The sequence below is a fragment of the Dipodomys spectabilis genome, unplaced genomic scaffold (genome assembly GCF_019054845.1).
Source record: "Dipodomys spectabilis isolate Male_0828 unplaced genomic scaffold, ASM1905484v1 ptg000422l, whole genome shotgun sequence".
Lineage (NCBI taxonomy): Eukaryota > Metazoa > Chordata > Mammalia > Rodentia > Heteromyidae > Dipodomys > Dipodomys spectabilis.
The window spans coordinates 7,897,284-7,915,970 of NW_024871099.1; the positions used below are offsets into that span (position 1 = coordinate 7,897,284).

Consider the following 18,687-nt stretch of genomic DNA (forward strand, 5'->3'; position numbering starts at 1 on the left):
TAGAAAGACCAAGTACCAGCCCTGTATGTCCTTCATCCTGTGCGTCCTGAGCCCTTCTGACCACTCTGTCCTGGGTTTCCAGGGCAGCCACTGTGAGCAGTGTCTCCCACTGTTTGTGGGGTCAGCCCTGGGAGGTGGCACCTGCCGGCCCTGCCATGCCTTCTGTCGCGGCAACAGTCACGTCTGTGTCTCCAGGAAGGAGTTGGAAATGGCCAGGAGGGAGCCAGAGAAGTACTCACTGGATCCGGAGGAGGTGAAAGAGCCTGGGGCCCTAGACACTGAGTCTGAGGGAGGAGGGCTGGAGCCTGGACTCCTGGGTCTGAGGGAGGAGGGCTGGGTTCAGGCCTTCCTGCAAGCGTCCTGTTCCTTCCTTGGTCAGATTGAAAACTGGGTGACTGAGGGGCCGAGTGAAGACGAAGCCGTGTGTGTGAACTGCCAGAATAACAGCTATGGGGACAAATGCGAGAGCTGCCTCCACGGCTACTTCCTCCTGGATGGGAAGTGCACCAAGTGAGAAGGAGCAGACCCTCGCCCTTCTTCATAACAATAACCCTGGGGGGGGGGGATAGTAGGAGAAAAACATAGGGGAGGGTAACAATGCTTGACAAGATATGTACTCATCACCTTACTCATGTAACTGTAACCCCTCTGTACAGCATCTTTACAATAAAATAAAATTAAAAAAAAATCCTGGGTGCCAGACCTGACCCCAAACCCCTGCTCACAGTCAGAAGTGGGTGAAGCCCCCAGGAAACCCCAGGCTAAGGCAGGGGTAGGGCTACGCGGGACCCTGGCCCTCAGACTAGAGTTGAAATGCAGGCTACAGAGCAGCCTGGTGGAGCCAGCCTCCACCCCTGCCCTTCCAGCATTCAGGGGACACTGGAGTTCATCCAAGCTGGATTCCAACCCAGATTGCCCTCTAGTGGCTGTGGCCTTAGGCAATAGCTTGGCCTCTGTGAGCCTCAGAGGTCACACGGGTTCCACACCCGTTTTCTTTCCGTCCTCAGATGCCAGTGTAATGGCCACGCAGACACCTGTAACGAGCAGGATGGGACAGGTTGCCCGTGTCAGAACAACACAGAGACGGGCACTTGCCAGGGCAGTTCCCCCAGTGACCGCCGAGACTGCTACAAGTATCAGGTGCGCCTGGGGAAGCGAGTTCTGAGAGGCCACGTGCCCAGAGGGCCAGAGCTGGCATGCAGTGGGCAGGCCTGGGCAGGACTAATAGTTTGGTTCTGAATTTGTGGTTTGGGGTTTATTTCAGCTTAATAAATAGACTATTGTTTTATTTTAGTTAGTTAAAAAAAAATGGTTATTATAAAACCCACCAGAAAACTGGAAGTGGCACTGTGGCTCAAGTGATAGGGTGGCAGCCTTGAGCTAAAGAGCTGAGGGACAGCGCCCAGGCCCAGAGTTCAAGCCCCATAACTGACAAAAACAGAAACAAAAACAATTGTTACTATAAAGGTAATGTCCACGCTGGGTGCCCGTGGCTCACACCTATAAATCCTAGCTATTCAGGAGACTGAGATCTAAGGATCACCGTTCAAAGCCAGCCTGGGCAGGAAAGACTGTGAGACTCGTATCTCCAATTAATTACCAGAAAACTGGAAGTGGTGCTGTAGCTCAAGTGGTAGAGCACTTGCCTGGAGCTGAAGAGCTGAGGGACAGTGCATAGGCCCAGAGTTCAAACCCCATAACCGACATAAATGAATAAATAAATAAATAAAGGCGATGTGCAGAAGTTACATAAGTCAGGTAATTTTTTAAAAATTTTTTATTTTGTTGTTCATTGAGCTTTGAATTCAGTCCCTGAGCCCTGAGCCTTTTCCCTCAAGGTTAGTACTCTAACACTTGGAGCCACAGCTCCACTTTTAGTTTTCCGGTGGTTCATTGGAGATAAGAATCTCATGCATAGACTTTCCTGTCCAGGCTGGTTTTGAACCACTATACTCAGATCTCAGCCTCCTGAGTAGCTAGGATGACAGGCGTGAGCCACCAGCACCTGGCCATAGTACATTTCTTTTTCTTTTCTTTTTTTTTTGTCGGTTGTGGGGCCTGAACTCTGGGCCTGGGCGCTGTCCCTCAGCTCTTCAGCTCAAGGCTAGTGCTCTACCACTTAAGCCACAGTACCACTTCTGGCTTTTTCTGCTTATGTGGTGCTGAGGAGTCAAACCCAGGACCTCATGCATGCAAGGCAAGCACTCTACCACTCAGCCACCTTCCCAGCCCATAGTACATTTTCTTTTGGACAGTGTCACCCTTTTCTTGCTCTCCCAATTTTTTTTTTTTTTGTCAGTCATGAGGCTTGAACTCTGGGCTTGGGCGCTGTCCCTGTGCTCTTCAGCTCAAGGTGAGCGTTCTACCATTTGAGCCACAGCGCCACTTCCGGTTTTCTAGTGTTTTATTAGAGATGGACTTCCCTTGCCAGGGTTGGCTTTGAACTGTGATCCTCAGATCTCAGCCTCCTCAGTAGCTAGGATTACAGGCGTGAGTCACCAGCGCCCGGCGCTCTCTCTCAAGTTTTTTCCTCATATCCCCATCCACAAGTTGTAAAGTTCATTTTTGGGGTGGTATACGATCAGTACTTAAACTCGGTTCCTGACACTTTTGCTCATAGACTGGTGCTCTACCAAGTGAGCCATGCCTCCAAACCCAGCTGCACTCAAGTAGCAGTTTCTCCCTCTTCAAATCATCATAGCACTTGTGAGGAGGTTGAGCCAGAATCCAGTAGCACTCTTTCCTGCTGTGCCCCAGGGTGCCTGTCTGCAGCAGGGAGCCAGTGTCTGCACAGGCAGGGACATCCGGGACCCGTGGCACAATGGCATGGCCAGTTGGGGCTCAGGGTATTGACCATTTAGCATCAGATTGAGGATATGGGTCAGTCCCTTTTGGGGGAAACAGCCCTGGGCCGAGCTCCACCTGATGGCCTCTCCGTCCCTGTCCTGCCCACAGTGTGCCAAGTGCCGAGAATCTTTCCACGGGAGCCCGCTAGGCGGCCAGCAGTGCTACCGCCTCATCTCCGTGGAGCAGGAGTGCTGCCTCGACCCCACCTCCCAAACCAACTGCTTCCACGAGCCCAAGCGCCGGGCCCTGGGCCCTGGCCGCACTGTCCTCTTTGGGGTGCAGCCCAAGTTCACCAATGTGGATATCCGCCTGACCCTGGACGTAACCTTCGGGGCTGTGGACCTCTATGTCTCCACATCCTATGACACCTTTGTGGTCCGCGTGGCCCCCGACACGGGCATCCACACCGTGCACATCCAGCCACCCCTCCCCCCACCTCCACCCCCACCTCCTGCTGATGGGGGACCCCGGGCTGCTGCGGGGGATTCAGGGGGACAGGGGGCTGGGAATGGGCCCAACATCCCCGCCGAGCCACGAGTGCGGGAAGTATGGCCGAGAGGTCTGATCACCTACGTGACAGTGACGGAACCGGCGGCCGTGCTGGTGGTGCGTGGCGTGCGGGACCGGCTGGTGATCACCTACCCGCATGAACACCACGCCCTCAAGTCCAGCCGCTTCTACCTGCTGCTGCTGGGTGTGGGAGACCCCAGCGGGCCTGGCGCCAACGGCTCGGCCGACTCACAGGGCCTCCTCTTCTTCCGGCAAGACCAGGCCCACATCGACCTGTTTGTCTTCTTCTCCGTCTTCTTCTCCTGCTTCTTCCTCTTCCTCTCCCTGTGCGTGCTCCTGTGGAAAGCCAAGCAGGCCCTGGACCAGCGGCAGGAGCAGCGCCGGCATCTGCAGGAGATGACCAAGATGGCCAGCCGCCCCTTCGCCAAGGTCACCGTCTGCTTCCCACCAGACCCCACGGCCCCTGCCTGGAAGCCCACCGGACTCCCACCGCCTGCCTTCCGCCGTTCGGAGCCTTTCCTGGCACCCCTCTTACTGACAGGGGCGGGGGGCCCTTGGGGACCCATGGGCGGGGGGTGCTACCCCTCGGCCATCCCTGCCACCACCGCTGGCTTACGAGCGGGGCCCATCACCCTGGAGCCCACGGAGGATGGCATGGCCGGGGTGGCCACTCTGCTGCTCCAGCTGCCCGGAGGGCCCCACGCACCCAATGGTGCCTGCCTGGGCTCGGCCCTCGTCACCCTGAGACACAGGCTGCATGAGTACTGTGGGGGCAGCGGGGGGGCAGCGGGCAGCGGGCACGGGGCGGGTGCAGGCCGAAAGGGACTGTTGAATCAGGACAACCTCACCAGCATGTCTCTCTGACCCACCAAGAGGTCCCCTTCATGGGGGGGGACCACTCTGGCCTGGAGTGGGGCCCCTGGATACTCTGAGACCACTGTCCCTCCTCCCTCTTGTTTTCCCCCTGTGCTGTGCATTTGGCGACTATTTATTGAGCAGCTACTGAATGCCAGGCACTGTTGTAGGCCCAGAGCAAAGCAGGAGGTTTGCAGATCTCAAGGGACTTAAGGCTCTGAAAAGGGAGACAATCCACATGTCCCCATGGCGCATGCACATGTACCCACGCAGTGTGTCAGAGAGAAGTGTGATGGGGGTAGGTGGGGTAGAGGGACTGTGGGGTGAAGCGGGGCTTTCAGAGAAGCTAGACCGAGAAGGCCAAGGGAACTGGTCATGGCCACGGGAAGAACTTCATAGTTCCAGGTAGAAGATACCGTGGGGGCCTTTGTCTGGAGGTGGGCACCAGATGAGGTGCTTGGGTCTATGCTGAGGGCAGCAGGAAGGTGCATGAGGGTTCTGTGGGAGAGCTGTGAGCCATGCCTGCAGTGAGCCATTCTGCAGTGGTGAGGAGGATGTGCTAAAGGGAGAGGAGGGGTTGTGGGGCTGAGAGATGGTAGCAGACTGGGTGAGGGGGCTCAGGATCAGATGCAGGGTGAAAAATAGAAGGGCCTCAGGGCGGTGTGCTGTCAGGGAGGTGCAGGGCACATCCAGGATGGGGTGACACATCCAGTTGACTGCGGTTCAAGATGGGGCTGGTGAGGAAGGCGCAGTCCAGTGTTGATCCGAGGAGGCCTTGAGGCAGCTGTGCAGTCAAATCCAGTGGTTTTCCTGCAAACCACCGAGCATTTCAACAGGAAGAACTGAGTGCAGGGGATTGGCAGTGCTGGAGAAGGCAGTGGCTGGGAAGAGGTTGGATGGCTGGATGTTTCCTGGGCTGGAGGGACAGAGTTCAGATCTGGGGACCAGGGGTCCCCTGTGAATCTAGAGCTGAGCCTATTGAGAGAGGCACAAAATCTGCTGAAATGTCTGGGGGGGGCAGTAGAGAGACATGGTGGGGTCATCACCCCACAGCTCCCTTCCAATGCTCTTTTGAGACTTTGGGGCTCTCCTAGGGCTCACCCTACCCATCCAAACTTGGACTTGTGAGCTGCTCTGCTCCGAGCACTGACCTCCTCAATCCTAGCCACCTTCCTGAAGTGGAGGCTCTTGCTTTCCCAGAACTTCCTCCTCCCAGCTGCTTGGTTTTGCTCTTGAGGGCTGGGCCCTGCATTTCCTCTTACTTGAGGCCCCAGCTAAGCCCCCATCCCCACAGTATGTGCATGTCCAGGGCAGCTGTGGGCCACACTTGAGGAACTGGGAGTGGCTGAAGCAACAAATAAAAGTGTGGGGAAGACTCGGTTGGAGCTGCGTTGGTCTCCGTGTGGGAGAGGAAGGGATGGGCTCTGAACCAGCGTCTGAATGCTGGTAATGGTGAAGGCCACCTGTCCTTGTGCTACCTCCAAACCACACCATATCCTCAGCTCTTGCTTCTACAGATGCAAGTGAATGCAAGAGGCTCACCCTGAGTGTAGAGAGCATGGGCGTGGGAGGTCAGAGGCATGGGTTTTAGGCTGTGGCTTAACCAATGCAGTGGAAACTTTGGGGAAAAGGAATACACTTTATGGAGGGCCTGTACTCTTCCACACATTGTGCTGGTTGCTCGGTATGAGTCTTCAGTTCCACATCCATCATTTCTGGGAGTTTTGTTCTGTTTGTCTTGTGTTTTTTTTTTTTTTTCTTTTTCTTGGCTATACTGGGATTTGAACTCAGAGATTATTCATAGTAGATTTTTGTTGTTGTTGTTGGTCGTGGGGCCTGAACTCTGGACCTGGGCACTGTCCCTCAGCTCTTCAGCTCAAGGCTCTACCAGTTGAGCCACAGCACCACTTCTGGCTTTTTCTGCTTATGTTTTGCTGAGGAATGAAACCTAGGACCTCATTCATGCAAGGCAAGCATTCTACCACTGAGCTACCTTCTCAGCCCTCATAATTAGCTTTTTGACATCTTAGTATTATTTTCAAAGGAGAAAGTAGGGTTAGGAAGGCTTATGAATTCGCTGAAGTAACACAGCTTTGACACCAGTGAAGAATGGATTCCAAGTCTGCTTTCTGGTGATCAGGGGACTAGAAGTGAATTTATTGAGTGGCAAGGAAGTGGGAGAGAGAGTAACTACGGGATGCTAGCAGACCAGAAGAATGTGGACCTAGAGACTTGTTTTGAGGGACCATCTTGCTCAGAGACTGATTCAGGAAAAAGCTGATCCAGGAAGACTGGTAAGCCCGGACTATCTTCCTAATTTTGCTTGCTTTTAGAATGTGGGCAGAATGTCAGATGGGGAATCTGCAGCTGCGGTTTGGGAGGTTTCACTTGGTAAAAGGAGGCTGGGAAGTCATGTTCTCAGCCATCCTGTCAGACTGGGGCCACCTCCATCCACACCCCAGCATGGGTTCCCCACCCCCCTCTCCACCCAGATTCCTTCCTTGGGATACAAAGGCAGTAGGCGGGGTTGGTTTTCAGGCTTTTTTTTATTATATTATTATTATTACTGTGGATGTAGTTTTGGAGGTGGGACCAGGGCAGTGGGCAGGAGTGGCCCCAGGAGGCCAGGAGCGATCCGTGGACTTAAAAGGGGAGAAAGGAGGGGACAGCTCTACTCTCGGATCTTCAGCTCCCGCGCCATCTGGCAGAGGGCGCAGGGCAGACAAAAGGTGAGGGCGGCCCAATCGTGTCCAACCGAGCCCTAGATGGGAGAGAAAGGTCAGGAGTCCCGCGTAGGGTTCCCGGAGGCAGCCCCCGCTCCCCCGGCCCCCGCCCCCGCGCTCCTCCCGGGCGCGCACCTGGATGTGGTAGCGCTCGCGCATGCCGGTGCGGAGCGAGTGCAGGCCACCGGGCAGGTACGGCGCGCAGCAGCACTCGCCGAAGTCATCCGAGATGCGGCAGGCGAGGCACAGCGGGGCGAAAGTGCCGCACAGACCTGGACCAGGAGGGACGGTCAGGGGGCGTGGCCTGCGCGCGCCCAATCAGCGTTTTGCGGGAGTGCTGACCGTGGGCGTGGCCAGTGAGCGCCCAATCCACACCAAGGGCGTGGTCGTGGTTGAGGGGGCGTGGCCATAGAGATGAGGACCCGAGAGAGAATTCAGTGGACGAAAACCAAGTCCCGGGGGGGGGGGGGGGGGGGGGGAATTAATAGGCATCCAGGGGCCTTAGGGGCTAGCAGCGAAGGGAGGTCAGGCTTCTAGGAATCTTGGAGGGACCCAGGCGAGCAGCGAGGCGAAGTGGATTAGAGAACAGGAACTGAGCCGGGCCCTGGTAGCTCACGCCTGTTAGGAGGCTGAGATCTAAGGATCGCGGTTCATAGACAGCCTGGACAGGAAAGTCCTGTGGGACTCTTATCTCCAATTAACCACCCAAAAACCGGAAGTGGGGCTGGGACGCAAAGTGGTAGGACGCTAGCCTTGAGCAAAAAGAGCTCAGACCCTGAGTTCAAGCCCCACAACCGACCAGAGAAAAAGAGAGAGAGAAAGAGACAGAGAGAACAGGAACTGAGATTACAAAGAAAGGAAATGGAGAGGACTGGAGGCGCCCTTCCCGCCCTCTGGGGTCACTCACAGACAGGCATGTCATTGCAGCAATCCGTGAGACCTGTGTGCCAGTCACTGAGCTGCGTCTGGTAGCAGGTGCTGGCACACTGGGGCTGAGTGGTCACTGGGTACGACATGGCTGCGGAGTTAGGAAGAAAAGGATGATCAGCAGGCAGCCTGGCATAGCTTCCTGTGCCCCTGCCACCCATTCCCTCTGCCGGGCAGGCTGGGCGGAGCCACATAGGCCGCCCACTGAAGAGACATGGCTGCAACCTCCCCAGTCCCTTTTGCCACATCTGGGCACTGACACCCCAGTCTGTCCCTGTTGCCATTGCCAAATGCACTTCTGGTTGCCTTAGGGGATTGGGGAATGGAGGGAATCACATCTTGTCAGGGCCTGGACATGTAGCCTCCTCCTCCTCCTTCACATCTGGGCCTGGGGTACTGGGTTCCAGCATTTTTTTTTTCCAGGGGCCTCTGGGTTAGAAGCAGGTGCCATATGTCTTCAAAGCCAGTGTGCCCAGAGGGGAAGGGAGGCAGCCAGGTTCCAGGTACTGGGAGGGTTGCTGGTCCATCCAGCTATCCCACCTTTGCCTTTCACGTTGTCGTGCATCTCAAACTGCATTTTCGCTGGCCCTGAGCAGGTAGCGGTGAGGACGGGCGGATGCTGGTGGCTGAGATAACAGCAGCAGATTCTGTCCAAGGGATGCTGGATACTGGGGAGGGGAGGGCAAGGGGCTGGGGAGCTGGGGGCTAGGCTGTCTGAGGGGAGGGAGTTGGGAAGAAAGCGGCTAAGTCAGCCTGCTGGCTGGGAAAGACATGGAATCAATCAGGAGGGATAAAGGTGGGGGGGGGGGGGGGCGAGAAACTCGCCCATCTCAACATCTGCCCGACAGACCCCAGAGCACCCTCCTCAGAGCAGAGGCAGAGTGGGAAACAGAGACAGCCAGCGGCAGAGACAGGTGCCTTCAGAGATGCTTCCAGTAACACCCACAGGCTCCCAGCCCTGGGACTCCTCTGCAAGTCCATTTTACAGAAGGAGCACTGAGGCTCCAAGAAGTGAAGACAAACATCTTACATCTGATGGCCCAGAGCAGAGGAACCAAAAGAGAGGGTTGCTGGGGCTCAGCCCCCAGGCTTGTCAAACTCCATTATCTCCAATCCAGGGCCATGAGAAAGGAAGATGTGGCCAAAGAGACAGACCTTGAGACAGGATCAAAAGACTCAGAGCCTAGTGCTGGTGGTTCATTCCTGTCATCCTAGCTACTCTGGAGGCTGAGATCTGAGGATCATGGTTCAAAGCCCGCTGGAGCAGAAAAGTTCATGAGCCTCTTATCTCCAATGAACCACCAAAAAACCAGAAATGGAGTTGTGGCTCAAAATGAGCCTTGAGCAGGAAAGCTCAAAGATAGCACCCAGGCCCTGAGTTCAAGCCCCACAACCACTACCACCAACAACAAAAAGACACAGATATGAGCAAGGGAGAAGGGAGGGCAGAAGAGTGTCTGAGAAGAGGGCGATTTGCCTTCTACCTACCTGCAGGAGCACGGTGATGCAGGGATGGGCAGGTGGAGGTGGAGGTGACTCTGGCACTGAGTTCCTAGTCTCAGGCTAGGAGCTGCTTATATGGGCCGTGCCACTCTGTCCTGGGTGGGGCTCTGACAGAGGCACCCAAGGAGCCAAGCCGGTCTGGCTGACCCTCTTCCCCTCCCCCTACTAGGATTTCCCGCCCTCCCTTTCGATTCCTCACCCACCCCCTCTTACTTCCCTCACCTTTCCAGGACCAAGAAAGTAGTGTATGTGGAGGGTAGGAAGGTAGCTGTCTGGGAGATAGAAACAAGAGAAGGAAGATACAGGCAGACAGGCATGGAGGAAGGGGAAAATAGGCACAGCTGGGTCATCTTCATAAGATCTAAATAGATGAGGACAGAGAGTGGGATGAGGGACAGAGCGGGGCAGGGAAGCGGCGAAGGGCAGGGAGGGAGATATTCAGAGATGAGAAGGGAGACAGGAAAACTGCGAAAAAATGAGGAGAGACAGAGGCACGGAGATGGGGAGAGAAATAATTAAAAGAGAAGCTAGGATCCGGAGGAGGAGGGGCAGCACAGGAGGACCAGGGAAGGGTAGGGTGGGGACAGGCAGGGGTGGACACGTGAGAGGAAAACTGGGTGGTGCAGCAGGAGGAGTGGAATGGGGCTCCCCTTTGGGACTTCCTCAGCATGCTTAGTGACCGGCTGGCTCCTGTCCCTGGAGAGGGGGACCCTGTCCTCCTATTCCAGACCTCGGCACACGGGCAATGTTTTGGGGCGTGATTCTTGTGGGGCCACATTGGGAAGAGGGGGTATGGACTGAAGGGCAAAAATGACGATCCAGGAGTTGTCTGGCTCCTAATTGCATCTGAGGGAGGAGGCTGGGGTTGGGACCCCTGGGTCTGAGGGAGGAGGCTGAGGTCTGGACCTCTGGGTCTTCTTGCGATACAGCAGGAATCCTGGGGTCACAAGAGGTCCTGAGACCCCAAATTGCGGGTCTCCAGGAAGGAGGGAGCTGGGGACTGGATGTTTGAGTCACCGAAGTTTTCCCCCCTCTAACAGGCCTGACAAGATTGGAGGTGACTCAATGGGGGAAGCGGTATTAGAGGTGGGTGGGGTCCCCAACACGGGTGTCACCCCCAAAAATGTAGGAGGCACCAGAAAATTTGGGTGTCACCTGTAGAGAAGTGTCATCACTCCACTGTGTATGGATATGGAGTGGCAGCAGGTGGCTCACTGCAGGGAAAGCTGGGATCACAGCTCCCTCCCTCCATGCCAACACCCCAGGGCCCACACCTTGGTCTCCTGGTACCACTCAGACCAATGGGTAGCATTCCATCACCCTGCCTGTGCATGTCTGTCTTGGGCCTGGGTGCCTGTATCCTAGGTGAATGTGTCCCCCACTTCATATTTTTTTTATGGTGGTCCTTGAACTCAGGGCCTGGGCATGTTGTCTCTGAGCTTTTGTGCTCAAGGCTGGTGCTCTTACCACCTGAGCCACAGCTCCACTTCCAGATTTGGGGTGGTTCATTGGAGTCTCATAGACAGCTGGGTGCTGGTGGCTCATGCCTGTAATCCTAGCTACAAGGAGGCTGAGATCTGAGGAACATGATTTGAAGCCAGTCTGGGTAGGAAAGTCCGTGAGACTCTCATCTCCAATAACCTGCTCAAAAAGAGCCAGAAGTGGTACTATGGCTTAAGTGGTTGAACATTAGCCTTGAGCAAAAGAGCTCAGGGATAGCATCCAGGCCCTGAGTTCAAGCCCCACAACTGGGGGGAGAAGAGGGAAGAGTCTCATAGGCTTTCCTGCCCAGACTGACTTTGAACTGTTATCCTCAGATCACAGCCTCCTGAGTAGCTAGGATGACAGGTGCGAGCTGTCTGTACCCAGTCCCACTTTATTTTTATTTTTGCCAATCATGGGTCTTGAACTCGAGGCCTGGGCGCTGTCCCTGAGCTCTTCAGCTCAAGGCTAGCACTCTACCACTTGAGCCACAGTGCTACTTCCAGTTTTCTGGAGATAAGAGTCTCCCAGACTTTCCTGCCCACTTTGAACTGCGATCCTCAGATCTCAGCCTCCTAAGTAGCTAGGGTTATAGGTGTGAGCCACTGGCGCCTGGCTTCCCACTTCATTTTTTTTTTTTTTTTGGGTCTGGTTATGGGGCCTGAACTCTGGGCCTGGGCGCTGTCCCTCAGCTCTTCAGCTCAAGGCTAGCGCTCTACCACTTGAGCCACAGCGCCACTTCCGGCTTTTTTCTTTTTGCTTATGTGGTGCTGAGGAATCGAACCCAGGGCCTCGTGCATGCAAGGCAAGTGCTCTACCACTGAGCCACCTTCCCAGCCCCCCCCCCCTTTTTTTTGTTTTTTTTTTTTTTTGCCAGTTCTGGGGCACTGTCTCTGAGCTTCTTGGCTCAAGGTTAGCACTCTATCACTTGAGCCACAGCCCCACTTCTGGCCCTTTCTGTGTGTGTGGTACTGAGGAATCGAACCCAGGGCTTCATGCATGCTCGGCAAGCACTCTACCACTGAGCCACCTTCCCAGGCCCTCCCACTTCATTCTTATGACCCTGTCTCCTCACCTCTTCCCCCTCTGAATCTGTTTCTTTCCTCATCTCTGCAAATTTCTGGATCTGTCTCCCTGTCTCTTGGTCTCTCCTCTCTGAGCCTCACACCATAGAAGGCAGACACAGGCCCCTTACCTCCAAGCTGTGCAGCCCCGGAGGCGCTGACTCAGCCAGGTCAGTCATAGCTGAGGATCCTAGGACTTCCAAGATGACAGTGTGAGCTGTCCTCAAGTTTCTGTTTCTGACACAGCCTGGGCACCCTGATGAGTTCTAACTACTTTTGTAGAGAAGGAAATCAGGGCTGGAAAAGCTTGAGGTGGCCTGATTCCCAGTGAGGAGAGCAAAGGGCGGGAAGAGGGGAGGCCTGGAAGTGGCGCTGTGGCTCCTGTAGTAGAGCGCCAGCCTTGAGCTGAAGAGCTCATGGACAGCACCCAGGCCCAGAGTTCAAGTCCCATGACCAACAAGAGAGAGAGAGAGACGTGTGTGTATGTGTGTGTGTGTGTGTGTGTGTGTGTGTGTGTGTGTAATAGTTCAACTTGAATTTCAGACAATTTGTTCAAGCTAGGCAAGCATTCTACCACTGAGCTATATCCCCATCCTCTTTATTAGGAGATAAGTGTCTCAGGGACTTTCCTACCCAGGCTGGCTTTGAATGGGATCCTCAGATCTCAGCCTCCTGAGTTGCTGGGATTACAGGCATGAGATACCAGTGCCTGGCTTACTTCTCATATTTTTATTTGTCAAATCTGGAACGTTTGCTTCAAAGATAGAGAATTCAAGGACTGTGGCCCAATTTTTCCCAGAATCTTTAAAAAGAAAAGGAAGTGAGGTTCCTTAGCTGCCTGCTCCCTGAGCACCCACGAATCTAGACAGCTTCCAGTCCTTCTTCCTAGAACCCCAGTGTCTATGTCTGAGCCCCATTGCCCAACGTGGGTTTCATGAGGCAAGTTGTGCCATCTGTGGTCTGGCAGAACCAGTCCAGCCAAGCGGACAAGTGGTGGTGGTTGGGGGGAGGCCTTTCTATTCTAAGTCTGCACTTCCTTGAGGACCTGCCCAGCAGAACGGGAGAGACACAGGAACGCTCTGGGTATGTGGGTTGGGCTTGGGTGTGATGTGTGTCCATGTGTAGTGGTGTGACACGATATGTCTCTCTCGGTACTGCTTCTGTGGTCTGGGGTGCCCCACACCAGGGGTGGCTTTTGTGTGTCACATTACACGCCTGTGATGCTATGCATTGTGCATCTGTGCTTGGAAATGTTCTGTGGATGTGGTTCTATCATTCAGAGTGGATTATAAGCAGCAATTATTAGCCAGGTGCTGGTGGCTCACGCCTATCATCCTAGCTACTCAGGAGGCTGAGATGGGAGGATTGTGGTTGGAAGCCAGCCTAGGAAAGTCTGAGATTCTTATCGCCAATGAATGACCAAAAGCCAGAAGTAGAGCTGTGGCTCAAAGTGGTAGAGCACTAGCCTTGAGCACAAAAGCTCAAGGACAGAGGCCAGGTCCTGAGTTCAAGCTCCAGGACTAGGAAAAAAAGAAAAGAAAAGAAAGAAGGAAGGAAGGAAAGAAGGAAGGAAAAAAGGAAGAAAAGAAAGAAAGGAGGGGCTGGGGAGGTGGCTCAGTGGTAGAGTGCTTCCTTACATACATGAGGCCCTGAGTTTGATTCCTCAGCATCATATAAGCAGAAAAAGCCAGAAGTGGTGCTGTGGCTCAAGCAGTAGAGCACTCGCCTTGAGCTGAAGAGTTGAGGGACAGTCCCCAGGCTCAGAGTTCAGGCCCCATGACCTCCACCACCAGCAACAACAAAAGCAAGCAAGCAAACAAGCAAGCAATTATTTATTGAGGGGTGATCCTTATATGATGGACTCTCCCAGAAAACCTGAGTTCAATTCTTTACTACCTCTGACTAGCTGTGAAACCTTACACAAAGTCATGGGACATTTTCACACCACAATTTTCCCCTCTATAAAAGTGGGTGTTAGCCGGGCATCAGTGACTCATGTGTATAATCCTAGCTATTCAGGAGGTAGAGATCTGAGGACTGAGTTTTGGAGCCAGGACTTTGCCATGAGACTCTATTTCTAATTAACCAGCAAAATGCTGGACTGGAGGTATGACTCAAGTGGTAGGGTGCTAGCCTTGAGCTGAAAAGCTAAGAGCACAAGGCCCTGAGTTCAAGCCCCAGTATCACACACACACACACACACACACACACACACACACACATACACACATACACACACATACACACACATACACACATACACACACACATACACACATACACACACACACATACACACACATACACACACATACACACACACATACACACACACATACACACACATACACACACATACACATACACACACACATACACACACACACATACACACACACACATACACACACACATACACATACACACACATACACACACACATACACACACATACACACACACATACACACACATACACACACACATACACACACACATACACATACACACACACACACACACACACACATACACATACACACACACACACAAAGAAGCTGCAAACAGAGTTGGTGAGAGCATATTTAATGAATTAATTCATGTGCATTATTAATTCATGTGAAGGACACATAAATTGTGCCTGGCACATAGGAAGTGCTTCATGTTTGTGATGATGATGATCATGATGATGAGGAGGAGGTGAGGAGGAGGAGTTCTGCTAGTTGCTGGGGATATGACAGCGAACAAAAACACACACCTTTCCTGGAACTCCTTCTGGCAGGAACTGCATTAGTGGCTTGCTGTGACTAAGCACGTCACCTCATAGCTGGGGCGTCTGCTTTGCATGTAGAATAGGATGTTTTTGGCATTGCCTAGGATCCCAGGATTGTGGGCTTATGCTTATATTTGTGCTTGTAGGCCATTATCATATGTGCTCTATGTGTTTCTCTCTGATTATATGGGTACAGAAAACATCAGGTGAGTGGGCTGGGAAGGTGGCTCAGTGGTAGAGTGCTTGCCTTGCATGCATGAGGGCCTGGGTTCGATTCCTCAGTACCACATGACAGAAAAAGCTGGGAGTGACACTATGGCTCAAGTGATAGAGCACTAGCCTTGAGCAAAAAAAACCCAGCAGCTCAGGGACAGTGCCCAGGCTTCTGAGTTCAAGCCCCAGGACTGGCACAAAACAAAAAGCAAACTCTCTCCCAGTCCCCAGGCCACTGGGTATCCTTGGGGGTCACCACTCTTTCCAAAATGAGCCTTAGGTTCTCTGGGAGAGGTGAGAAAGGTAAGGTGACACTGGGGATAAAGAAACAGCTCTACAGAGAGGATGTTTGTCTATCCATTTCTTTGTCTCTCCTTCTTGACCCCGTCATGGGGCTTGAAGTCTGGGGCCTGGCCACTGTCCCTGAGCTCTTTCACTCAAGGCTAGCACTCTACCACTTTGAGCCACAGCTACACTTCCTATTTCTGGTGCTTCATTGGAGATAAGGGTCTTACAGACCTTCTTCCTGCCCAGGTTGGCTTTGAACCATGATCCTCAGATCTCAGCCTCCTGAGTAGCTAGGATTACAGGCATGAGCCACTAGTGCCCAGCTTTGTCCATCCATTTCTTTTTTTTTTCTTTTTTGTCAGGTGTGGGGTTTGAACTCTGGGTGTGGGTGCTGTCCTTCAGCTCTTCAGCTCAAGGCTAGCACTCTGCCACTTAAGCCACAGCGCCACTTCCGGCTTTTTCTGTTTATGTGGTACTAAAGAATCAAACCCAGGGCCTCATGCATGCAAGGCAAGCACTCTACCACTGAGCCACTTTCCCAGTCCTTGTCCACCCATTTGTTGTTGTTGTTTTGTTGGTCGTGGGGCCTGAACTCTGGGCCTGGGCGCTGTCCCTGAGCTCTTCAGCTCAAGGCTAGCGCTCTACCCCTTGAGCCACAGCGCCACTTCCGGCTTTTTTCCTTTTTGTTTATGTGGTGCTGAGGAATCGAGCCCAGGGCTTCAAGCATACAAGGCAAGCGCTCTACCACTGAGCCACCTTCCCAGCCCTTCTGAACATTCTTACATTGGTAAGCCCCCATCATATGTCAGAACCTGGGAGGGGGGGGGCAGCAGAGAAGAAGTGGGGGGAAGGATCAACAATTCGAGATCTGGAGTAGAGGTTCAGAGAGATGAAGACCCACCCGGACACTGTGTCCATGATGGACACATCTGAGTGATGGAGAGGAAGAGATAGAAGGGTGGGGGAGAGGAAGGGCCTTGCTTGTCCCGAGTTCTGAGACCAGATCTGTCCAGATCAAAGAGCACAGGCTGTGAAAGAAAAGCCCCTCCCAGGCCGGGGATGCCCACATGAATCACTTTCTTATCATCTCCTAATGGGATAATGACAAACCTACCTCGTCCTAATCACTATTTTGGACCCCAGCCAGTTCAAACACCATAGCAACAGAGATCGGACTACCTGGTGTCAGGGAGTCAGGGAAGTTAAGGGCTGAGAGTTCCCATCCTTGGTGCTATTTGCCCTGGGATCTGGGAACGGGGATTTGGGAATCCCCGTTCCCAGCACTCCCCCCAGAAAATCTCAGTTCTGGACAATCACCTATTGTACAGGATCTGCATCAGCCCCCCTCTTCCTGCTTTTATCTCTTTATCTTCATCTGTGTTTTGGTCTCTTCTCCTCTTTACATCCGTTATCTCCTTTTTTATGTTCCATCTACATCTTGATTCTCCTGCATTGGCCCACAATTTTCCCCCTTGTAAAATGAGGAATAATAATCATCATCACCACCATCATGTAATCTCCGAGACTGGTGATGAGGAAGACATGAGTTAATTTTGTAAAATGCTTAGCTCAGAACGCAGGCCGCAGTAAACTCAGTTTCATAGAGCTGTTATTGTTTTTATTATTTTCGGCTCTCGATTGGTATCTGTGTTTTTCTTGTTGGATCCCAGTGAGTCTTTCAGTCTCCTCCCTTTCTCTGGGTTCCTTTTACAGGCTTCACCTTGCTCCTGGGCTTTCCTGGTAGGGATGCGGAGAGGACATAGCCAGGCCAAACTTCCCTCCCCTTTCCACCTTCAGTCTGAGTTTCAGAACACTTGCGTGTGGGCAAGGCCGGGCTTCAATCCATTAAAAAAAAAAAATCATAAAACCCTTGAACCTCGAATCTGTCATCCTTGGGCAGGGCCAATGACTTTGGGTACACAGGAGTTCAGGACCTGGATCCTGAACTTTGACCTTGACCTTTTAGGTTCCCAGCTTCCTTCCCCCACCAAAAAAAAAAAAAAAAAGTCCAGACACCTCACGCCTCTAATCCTCCTTCTCTAATCCTCCTTCCCCGGATTCTAAATCCCTCTCTTTTTTTAAGATCTAGGAGCCTGAGCTCTTTGAATCCCCATCCTCTCCCAAGGGTCCAAAGCCACCAATGAGCTCAGGTAGGAGCCGCCAGGTACCCCATTCGAGGCCACGCCCTCAAGCCGCCAGCCCCCTTGGAATCGAGCTGCGATAAGCTGTCCGTGACGTCACTCCACATCATCCAGCCAATAGACATTCAGTTTCACACCTTCTCAGGCTACTCAAGGCACTTTTCCGGAATGGGCGTGGCCTAAAGCCCAAGGTCGGATTGCGATAGGCTCTCGGAGATGTCAGGCTCTTGCAGTCTACCAATAGTGGACTGAGAACCTGCTGGGTCTGGTTCAGCGAGGCTCCTGTGGAAACCAGTTCCTCAGGTCTGGGCCAGTGTAAGCCCTTTCCGGAACGACTAGTAGAGGATTCTAGACATAGCTAAGACTAGAACCCGTGGGGTTTAAGATGGAAGGGCATTCAGCAAGGCACACCCATTTTGTTTTTTTGGAGGACCGAAGCCCAGGGATGCATGATCTCAGATACTCATCCATCCGTTCCTCCCATCCGAAGCCTGATTGTCAGGCTTGTTCTGCTCCATGCATCGTAGTCCTTTCTGCCTTCATGAATTTCCACACTGATTCTCTCATATAGCCCTTCACTCACTGCTCACCCCTGACTTAAAATTCCTGAGACTTCTGGTTGTGCCAGGCCTGGTGCTAGGTGCTGTGGTATCCAGGTGAGTCAGACCTGGGCTCTGCCCTCCAGGATCCCGGGTTCAGAAGAGAGGTGAGACACTGATGGATAGAGGGCGTGAAGGGGCACGAGAATTTTTGGAGACTGACGTGGCCAGGGAAGGATTTCCAGGGGAGGGGCCGTTGGAGCTCCATCTTGAAAGGAACACTAGGTACCAGGCAAAGGTGAAGAAGGGTGGGGTGTTTCAGCCTCTAGTAGGGGAAGCCAGAAGGCTGGAAGATGAGATGGGGGGCAGAGTTCAGGATGAAGAGCTTGCGATTTCTCCTGGTAGTGGGGGGGAGGATGGTGGAAGTGGGTTAAGGCAGGGGTGGGCCAGGTCTGAGCTGAAACCATAGCTGGAGAAATGAGACTAGAAGCCAGTAGCCCAGGAGGTGGCTCTGGGCAGGGGCCTGGGCTGGAGAGCATCAATTAGAGAAAGAGGCTGACGAGAAGAAGCCAGAGAAGAAAAAAGAAAGAAAAAACTGGGTGCTGGTGGCTCACGCCTGTCATCCTAGCTTCTCAGGAGGCTGACATCTGAGGATCACGGTTCAAAGCCAGCCTGGGCAGGAAAGTCTGTGAGACTCTCATCTCCAGTGAACCACCAGAAAACTGGAAGTGGCGCTGTGGCTCAAGTGGTAGAGTGCTAGCCTTGAAGAGCTGAGGGATAGCGCTCAGGCCCAGAGTTCAGGCCTCAGAGCAAGCTATGTAC

General features: G+C 53.3%; 2 protein-coding genes across 3 annotated transcripts in view; one reads left to right on the forward strand and one right to left on the reverse strand.

Annotated features, from left to right (window-relative positions):
* The window catches only part of Megf8 (multiple EGF like domains 8), a 39,934-nt gene extending 34,344 nt beyond the window's left edge, over window positions 1-5,590 (forward strand). For both annotated transcript variants that reach the window (XM_042667841.1, XM_042667842.1), the window contains 4 exons: window positions 83-253; window positions 380-510; window positions 1,008-1,140; window positions 2,956-5,590. In XM_042667841.1, coding sequence (XP_042523775.1) covers window positions 83-253; window positions 380-510; window positions 1,008-1,140; window positions 2,956-4,221 — 1,701 coding nt within the window. In that variant the 3' untranslated portion in view covers window positions 4,222-5,590. The remainder of the gene's footprint in view (window positions 1-82; window positions 254-379; window positions 511-1,007; window positions 1,141-2,955) is intronic.
* Window positions 5,591-6,797: 1,207 nt separating this feature from the next.
* Window positions 6,798-8,439, reverse strand: Cnfn (cornifelin). Its single transcript, XM_042668233.1, has 4 exons — window positions 8,403-8,439; window positions 7,843-7,953; window positions 7,071-7,207; window positions 6,798-6,973 (listed from the first exon to the last, which is right to left on the reverse strand). Exons 1-4 carry the CDS (start codon window positions 8,437-8,439, stop codon window positions 6,884-6,886), a joined length of 375 nt encoding a protein of 124 aa, XP_042524167.1. The 3' UTR covers window positions 6,798-6,883.
* Between the last annotated feature and the right edge of the window lie 10,248 nt (window positions 8,440-18,687).

What these genes read in the sequence shown, in the direction of transcription:
- Cnfn (XM_042668233.1), bottom strand. Translation starts at nt 8,439, where the DNA reads ATGCAGTTTGAGATGCACGACAACGTGAAAGGCAAAG. An exon ending in CGACAACGTGAAAGGCAAAG is followed by an intron (nt 7,954 to 8,402) that starts GTGGGATAGCTG and finishes CTAACTCCGCAG; the next exon opens with CCATGTCGTACCCAGTGACC. An exon ending in GCGAGCGCTACCACATCCAG is followed by an intron (nt 6,974 to 7,070) that starts GTGCGCGCCCGG and finishes TCTCCCATCTAG; the next exon opens with GGCTCGGTTGGACACGATTG.